General features: G+C 41.7%; 1 protein-coding gene across 1 annotated transcript; it reads right to left on the bottom strand.

Moving 5' to 3' along the window:
* Window positions 1-1,000: 1,000 nt before the first annotated feature.
* LOC136456790 (ubiquitin-conjugating enzyme E2 7) lies at window positions 1,001-5,218 on the bottom strand. Its single transcript, XM_066456770.1, has 6 exons — window positions 4,925-5,218; window positions 4,709-4,811; window positions 2,615-2,712; window positions 2,424-2,524; window positions 1,888-1,965; window positions 1,001-1,415 (listed from the first exon to the last, which is right to left on the bottom strand). The coding sequence occupies exons 1-6, from the start codon at window positions 4,974-4,976 to the stop codon at window positions 1,338-1,340; spliced, it is 510 nt and encodes a 169-aa protein (XP_066312867.1). The 5' UTR covers window positions 4,977-5,218; the 3' UTR covers window positions 1,001-1,337.
* Between the last annotated feature and the right edge of the window lie 3,955 nt (window positions 5,219-9,173).

Genomic DNA, 9,173 nt, shown 5'->3' on the forward strand with positions numbered 1-9,173 from the left:
GTTCAATCCTGACCAAGCCACAACAGTACAGATGGCCAACTCTAGTCATGCTCTAGCCCACTTTCAGGCAATCAAACAGGCCAAAATTGACTCCAAGGAGCCAGACCAACCAAACACACCCATACATTCTCTCTATTCTCTGCCAATCACATTCCTTCATGTCTTGGTTCTCATGGAGACATGGTTTCTAACTTAGTTCCGATTTCTATGATTTTTGCTCTCTCCAATAACTACCTTGCCGCATCAGTAAAACGCTTAGGTGACGGTATAATTAATGTCTATAAAAACTATGATGGTTTCTGTATTGGGAGTGCCCTATAAAAACTACAACCTATTAATTTCTATAGACACTACATATAGAAATTATGGTTCTAATTGATAGTTTCTACGTAACAACTTTTTATCCAATCACATACACTCTCTCCATTCTCTACCAATCACATCTCTTCATGTCTTGTAGACATAGTTTCTAATTTAGACCCAATTTCTATAATTTTTGCTCTCTTCAATAACTATCTTGCCATATCAGCAAAATACTTAGGTGGTAGTATAATTAATGTCTATAGAAACTATGATGGTTTCTACGTTGGGAGTGCCCTAAAAGAATTATTTTTTATGGATTATGGAAGATGGAACCATTCAGTCATAGAAAAGCTACGTACGTTGACAGTGGTCTATTGTTCGTTTCATCAAATGTTGGTACTCGGCACAACATTGTGATTCTGACTGTGGTCTATTGTTCGTTTCATCAAATGTTGATAGTCGGCACAACAGTGATTCTGTTTTGTTCTTGTGATTGGATAGAAACAGAAAAGGCAGCATCAAATTGTTGCATTCAACACAGCTCAATTGATTTATATGTAATTTTACACGAGCCTTGCCATTCATACTGCACTCGTAGTTCAGTATAAATCTGTGTTCAATAATTTCGTCGGTTACTCTGCAATGCATTCAAGAAACTGTAGACAATTAGCAGAAGTAACAATATGGAACTGCCTCATTACGCTAACAAATGCACAATTTCACTGATATGTTTTCTCAACTATTAGCTGACAGGAATGGCGCCTGCTTATACCAGGTTCACCACCAAAGTTACGATAACTGGTCACTTCAGGTTTGTCAACATTAGTAGAGCCCAAGCCACACGATACAAACAGACCCTTCAGAACAGTCGAACAGACCATGTCCTAATGCATTTCTGAGGCAACTATCACCAATGGACAGGCACTAAATGGAAAATACACAAGATGCTGGTGTCAGATGAGCAATTTGAGATTGGCAGCAAAATCTTGCAGCTTGACATGGCATGGTTAACTTCCCCAGTACTCCCATTTTCTTCAGAACATTTCCTGTGATTTCCGCACGATGCGCCGCACCTTTTTCTTGAAATCCTCCCTCTTCTCCCTCCATTCCTTCTGCATGAGAAATAACTGGTTTTCAGAAACAAAGAGGCACTTTGCAACATTGTAGTGACAGAAAGTCCTCACGCAACACTAGAAGGATATCTGGATGAAAGTGATGATGCATCGATGCATGAGATGTCCAACGGAATTAAGCAAATAATAAATTCATGACATTTCAAGAGTAACACAAGTTATTTGAGAACTCCCGGAACTCAATTTTCAATGAGTTGGTGACACTAAGACACTTGTTTGAGACATCTCAGCACTGATTTCTTCTTTAATACTAGCATGCTATCTTGTCGTATAACACAAATAAACTTGTCATTTTACAACTACAAATTGGTGGCAAATACAACAGGACACAAACATGAAGTATTTGATATTATAGCAGCCCACAAGTAGAGGTCCAGTAAACCAAATCAGTATAAAGTAAATTGTTCTTTTTTTTGTGCAAAGCATAAAGAAAATTATTAGGTGAACTTACAGCTGCCTCAATGTTTGCTGGAGACTCGTCATTTGGACTAGAGAGCATTGATATAATGCTCAGAACTATGCTTTCAACCTGCAAATGTATAACAACCATCAACTTAACAACTAGTGATAGCTTACAAAAGTATTCACTCATGAAAGAAGTCTTCTGTTTATTATTCTACCTTGAGACCAAAACAGAGCATTCTCTATCTATCTAGTGGAAGCTAGGCAAATATAACAAACTCTTCAAGACCTGATGATGAATCCAAAAATCAGGAATTCACTGTTCTACCTCAAGTTGCTCAGGATTCCTAATTGCATAGTTATGGGGAAGCATTGTATCAGGCTATACGACAATATTTCAATATATGATTCACTGGCAATTAACCACATTCATGATTACAGATCTACCAGTGAACTTCTGAATGTTGTTTTGATGATGAATCTCAGTAAATTTCAGTAATATAACAAGGGCTTCGTAGTGGAGAACAGAAGATAAAAATGGGGGGAAAAAAGGTATGTATGTAAACATAGTATACGAAGCCATACAGTGTGCACAGGTGTCCAACGCTCACTTGCGAGCTCGTAACCGTTTGGATCTTCACCCGGTGGGTGAAGGATAGAGATACACACCCGCCCATCCGGATAAACTGGCATTTCCCCAAATATTATGCATGATGTCAGAAAACATAACTGCAGATCAAGTAAATAAATACAATTTTCACTAATAAAAAGCCAACCATTTGGATGCCACATTTCAGAGGTGAATCTGACTGATGGCGGGCTATTTGGGTAATTTTGTGGGAAGCTCATTATCGCATTAAAATACCCTCCATCACTGCAAAGTAAAGATTAATATTAGTGTGTTGCTCAGAAGATAAAGACAATACTATTTACATGACTGCATGAATGCAATGCTTCAAGATAAATACAAGGACAGCAAACACCAGTATCATGTTTAAGGTCTGTTAGTAGTTCAGACAGTGTTAGCTGATTTTTTTTTTCATTCAGAACTCGACACTTTAATTTCAGATTGATATGTGATCAACTAGTATAATCAGGCAATTGACGAGACCGGCACTGGTAAACATCTCTTTGAAGCCAATAAAATATCAATCAAGGAATGCATTAAACTTGAAAATACATTGATCACACACAACCAAACTCCTTGGGATATTCTTTAGGTTCCACTTCAACTTTCCTTGCAGTACTCTGTTTTATTTGCAACAGAGTGAACATTCACATTTCAGCAGTACAAAAACAAAAACAAAAACAAAAACAAATAGCTCCGCTGTTTGCTAGCCCCTTAGTTCAAATGGAGAATTATGCTGCAAGAGATTCTGCAGCTTGCGAGTAGCCAGCCAGTAAAAAAATTAAGAATGCATTATTATAACTCTATCAATGCTATAAGTTACTCATCCTATCGCTTGATCAGGATTTATCAAAGAGAACATACTTCACAATAAACACTTCCAGTCTAACATTCCTGTTTATTTGGCGTCAGGCCACCTTTTCATTCATCTTGGTTGTACTAAGAGGCATTTATAATAATCATGGTACCTTTTAAGTCTGACTTTGCTATCAATTAGAAATGATTTTTCTTCATAAAATGTAACCAAATTGAACGAGCATGTCAATATCGGAAATGTTCAATTTTATATAACCAATTTTAAATATGCAGCAGAAAAAAACTGACAGATAAGAAAAACCCCAGAGGCACACTACTTCTGATTATGTAGTTAAGGTATCACAAAAAATTCCACACACTTCAGCTAGTGGCAGGCTATTCAAGTGACTTCCTAAGTTCCTAGTATGCTGCATGCTCTCTCAATACAAACCAACCCATCTTTATGAATGATAAAACAGTTATCAAACACAGCAGGCATTTACAAATGTGCATATACAGTGAACTCATTTACCAACACTAGTGTTCTTTCAAATTTATTAGTATCAGATTATCAGTGACCCGAATGTTTTTTTGCGTACGCAGAACTCCAAAAAATAGAAGGCATATTTACAGCATCCAGTGACCATTCTAGTTCATAATGTATTTCAGTAATTAGTAGTAAAAGAATTCACATAGGAATTAGGATTCATGTATTTTATCTCTACCTACAATCAAATTTCAAACCTGGGCAGAAAGACTGTCTGCTATTAAAATTCTGCTCATGCACCAAACAGGTTGACAAAATTAAGGTGACTCTACTTGGGTCAAGTAGCACCAATTCATTCAATATTAAATTACAGAAACGATAAATGGTCACAACTATCTGCTACGAACTCCAAACATACATAGTCACATTTCCTAACATGACGCAGAACCTATTCTAAACAACCAGCAGCATGCCTATGGTGCCTATTTTAGCCCATCTTTCAATACAAACCCCAATTCAGAATATACACAGTTTATCCCTGATCTCCGATTAACAATTCCCTAGGCCCTGATAAGCAATTGAAGACCCCGATTCTGTACTGATACAGCTATGAACATATTTAAAGAAAACAGAACTATTAGCAGATTAACAGAGCAGGCCGCGCACCTAGAACCAAACAAACTCGATGGAATTGGGCACCGGACATGTCGCCAAGTTGATGTACTAGGAGTACGCTACCCGCTACAACAAGCAACAAGCAAAGAAAATTCCGCCCCACACCAGCCTCCACCAGAAATCAATCCCGTATAGTAAGATTTTCAATCGCGGCTTCCGGTCCACAGTAACACACAAACACCATCATAGATTCTAGTCCATAGGGCATGGCACCGACACAACAAACAGGCAATTCATCCAGACAAGGCATGAAAGCACGCTTCAAATGGAGAGGATCTGACTCACTATAGGGTGTCAGGCGGTCCGATGATGGTGACCTGCCACTCGAAGACGTTGCTGTCGTCGACCAGCCCAGCCGAGAACCCATCCACCGGGTGCTTCGCGAGATCTGCGGCAATCACCATACGGCAAACCAACCCCAAGTCAATCAGACAAACAATCCGCAAGGAGGAAAAAAAAATCGAGCGGAAACCGATGAACGGGAACTCAGGCGGGCCGCACCTCTGAGCTGCTTCTGCAGGAGGAGGCTCGCCTGGCTGCTGGTGGCCGCCATGACAGGGATCGGTGGATGGGCTAGGGTTTTGCGTCGCGCGGAATGATTCGCGCTCTCGGGACGCGGTGACGCGAATTGATGGGCACCGCGGGCGCCTTATTTATAGACGTGAGGTGCGGCGGAGCTCGGGGAAGATGGGCCGAATCAGGAGGAGGCGAGCGGTGTGGGGGAGAACGGAGAACGAAGCGGTGGTTGACTGGTAGGGTGCCTGCTCTGCCTCTGCCTGCCTTCTCTGCTCTGCTACCCAGTGGATAGCCTATTTATGGAGATGGGTCAGTCTGGGAGGTTTGGGGGAAAAAAGGGAATCGGACTTAACTGAATTTGGGTTATATACGAGATCATGAGTCCAAATTATATAGTACGGGATACGATGTGTATGAGGACAGTTTAGTAGAAAGTAAAAAATGACGAAAAAATAAATTTAGGAGGTAGAAAAGCGGGCCAAAAGAAACGTTTCACTCTTTAATATTAGAATAGAGATAGAGATTTCAAACTCTTTTATCGTTAAGATAGCACTAGAGGGAACCATTTTTAAACAAAATCGGGTAAAGGAGCTTTTTCGAAAGCACCTTTTAAACAATCTTCCTTAAAAAGCTCAAGAAATTGCTCTAAGAAAATTTCTCTGCTTTTAGTATAAAGTGTAATTTTTGGAGCTTTTTGTCAAATTAAAGAAGCAACTTTGTTTGGGGAAGCAGCTTTGTGGAGAAGCAAATGCTACGAGAAGCTTCCCCAAACAAGGCCAAAGTCTCACGCATTCAAGCATTACTGTTATTTGGTACTCCTTTTTTTTTTTTTTGGAACACATGCTATCTGGTACTCCATGCGTTGCAATTTATAGAACATTGTTAAAGCATGCTAATTTTGATCAAATTTATATGAAAATACTAATACTAATCATAATAAACAGGTACCACTAAATTCGTCATGAAACATATTTTCATCTACATCTAATTGGCGTTATCAATGTTGATGCTATTTTAATAAACTCAGTTAAACTTAAAATAGTTTGGTTTTAACTAAATCCATAATCATTTTTGTTTGGGACCAAGGTAGCAAAACCTATTTGTAACTTTACAATTAATAAGCGCGAGTACTTCCATTTGGATTTGGCGCTCAAGAACTCAATCTGAGAAGTGCACGAATGCTGTTCCACTACTGTGTTCGTTCTCTGCAAACACGACGAAATGGTCATCAGGGAAGAATTGGTGTCTCTCAGCGTGTTCGTTTGTTGGCTTATCAACCAGTTAACAATGTTTTTCTCTCACAACAAACCAACACCAGCCGGGCTTATCAGCTCAGCGAACAGGCCGTCTATCTCAAAAAGGCCTACAACGACATAAATATGCTAGCCCACATGAGCACTGACATTCAAATGATAATACCAAACTAAATCAAACTCTGCACCAAACAATCAACAAATGGAAAACACAAGGACTACACGTCTACGGCAGCTGGCCCATGTTGACAGGTGGGACAGTCGGTTTCAGTCTAGCAGAGGGGGAATTGTTAACGCTTCCTGGAAGAAGGCTGACCGATCGAAAGCTCGGAATCACCGTCCTCGAGCCGCCTCCGCGGACTGGTCGACATGCTGTTTCAGTGTTTCTGCACCATGAGTGCTGTGCGCAGAATAAAGAAAGGACACTGTCCACAGATGGCTCTGGTCGTTTTTCTTATAATTCATACTTTTAAGTAGAATAGTATTTTGTCTGGTTTTTCAGCGAAAATAACGAGCCGTCGTGTTCTGTCCAGCCATTGAACCTGCATGCTTCGGCCATCCCTGCCCCCCCGCGATGGACGAGCTGTTTTTATAAATAGGAGTATGATGGATTGGACGGAGGAGGCTGTTTACACATGACAGGGCTCGGCCACGGGCAGGCAGGAAGATTGCTCGGACGGGGGCGGAGCGGTGCCCTCCTCGTGAACGCCAGGAGGCAGACGTCGACGGCAACGCGCCAACGGGAGGGGCACTGGAACGGGACGAACGTTTCGGGCAAATGGGCCGACAAGGGTCGCGTGCGCGCGCGCTCCGCACCCTCGCCGCGCGCGGCAGGCACCCCAGCCATCCGTTGCTTTGCCCACGCCGGCCAGCGCGAAATGATGATGAGCCCGCGGACCGCCGTGGCGTTCCGTGCCGTCCCTTCCCCTTTGCGTAAGGGGAACAGACCCCCGGGTCGGAATCGGCAACTTGCTCGCCCAAGAGGAGCCCACCATGGCACGGCACCATGTGGTGCTTGTTCTCTCCTTGCCTACCTCAGCGAGCTGGTGTTCTTCGGTCGTGTTTCAATCTCGTCTCTAAAGATTGGCTAAATTTTAGGTTACTTTAGCTCATTTGTGTCTTATGAACTAAAGAATCTTTTTACGAGGTTAGCTAAACTTTAGATGATATTTCAAACCTCCTGATTTGAATCTCAAGAGCTTAAGTGATTAAGCTTAATGATAAAACTTTATATCAGGGATTCAAACAGGCTCTAGGTATATGAGCAAATATGGACGTACCACAGGCAGGGTCCCATTCGCTAGAGGCCTCTAAATTGGGCAAGTATTTGGGATCCGTTCCGCTGTCTCATCTCAAAGAGTATTTCTAAATCTTACTCTCTAAATTATAATTTGTGTTGGATTTATTATGGGCTAGGCCCATTTATATATCTAATAAATCAATAACTCTATGGCTTATAATTGTGTGTATTATTATTTGTACTAGATTGGAAGTTAAAAGGACGTCGACTCAACTTAAATGATTGGAATGGATCCGTCTAATTTGAGAAGTTGAGAAACGGACAAGGGCGTGTCACACGCGCGCGCGCGTCGCCGCCGCCAGCCGGGCCGGGCTCGGGCTCACCCCGGGCGGGGGCGTGGCGAGGCGGGCGGGCGTGGTGTGGTGTGTTAATTTTTAGCACCCACTCGACCTGACGCTTGATCTCCCTGAGTCTCTCGGTCTTCCCGGCGCATGCCTCGGCTTCTCGGCTTCCCTTGTTATTTTCTTCCAACTTCAGTTAAAAAGAGAGAGCACATTCCAGAAACGAGTTCAGTTGTTCGATAGCTTTCCTCATCTCGTAACTCTGCGCGCACAGAGGAGCGAGAAGGCAGGTGCCTCCGAAGCCCTTGTCGTTCGGGACCTTGCACGGGGGATCGACAATTAGGTTTTTGGGGAGCGTCTACGCGACTGCCTAAGAGTCTCTCCGTACATCGTCTTCTTCCCGATCACCGGCGTCTCCTTCCTCGAGTACAGCATGTCGACTTCGGAATCACGGACAGGAGGGTATGATTGTTTCATCATCTCTCAGTTTGTTTCATATGTTCAGACTTCTTATGTCTGTTTCTGTTAAATTTATGCTCTGTACATATGCTTTATTGTTACAGTCATGTTGCTTCATATGTACCCTTATGGTTGTTGCAAATATGAGATGTATATCATGCCAGTTTATCTCTGTTATGATTTATGAATCAAGTTCACATGTTTCTGTTTTTCATATGTTTCACATGATACATGATCTAGCATGTATTTTCACCATGGATATAAATGATATCATGATTTCAATGATTAATATTTCTTTATATGTCATCATCATGCTGTTAAATTATGAAATTAAAATGACATGGAAATTGCCTATTAATCTAACAATCCAAAAACCTAATTATAGGCATTTTTATATTAGAGGTTTTGCTGCTGTGTTAAAGCCTGATTCTTTTGATGGTAAAAACTTTTTGGTTTGGAAAGCTAAGATGAAATTGTGGCTCACTGCAATGTCATGTTATCATATCTCTGATGGCAAACCTGCTAACTTGCCGCCTGAGGATGAGGCTAAGTTTAAGGCTGATGACAACCTCTTTCGAGGTGCAGTGATTAGCGCACTTGATCCAAAATTCCAGAAAAGCTATATCATCCTTCCTACAGGGAAAGAGCTGTGGGATGCACTTGTGGGAAAGTTTGGAGTTACCGATGTTGGTAGCGAGCTGTATCTCATGGAACAGCTGTATGACTACAAGATGGTTGAGAACCGATCTGTAGTGGAACAGGCTCATGAGATTCAGGCATTAGCTAAGGAACTTGAGCTCTTTCCATGTATCTTACCTGACAAGTTTGTGGCTGGCGGTATAATCGCCAAGTTACCACCTTCTTGGAAGGACTTTGCTACCTCACTCAAACATAAGAGACAGGAGTTCAATGTTGAAGAGCTCATTGGTACTCTTGATGTT

Source organism: Miscanthus floridulus, chromosome 6 (assembly GCF_019320115.1).
Source record: "Miscanthus floridulus cultivar M001 chromosome 6, ASM1932011v1, whole genome shotgun sequence".
Taxonomy (NCBI): domain Eukaryota; kingdom Viridiplantae; phylum Streptophyta; class Magnoliopsida; order Poales; family Poaceae; genus Miscanthus; species Miscanthus floridulus.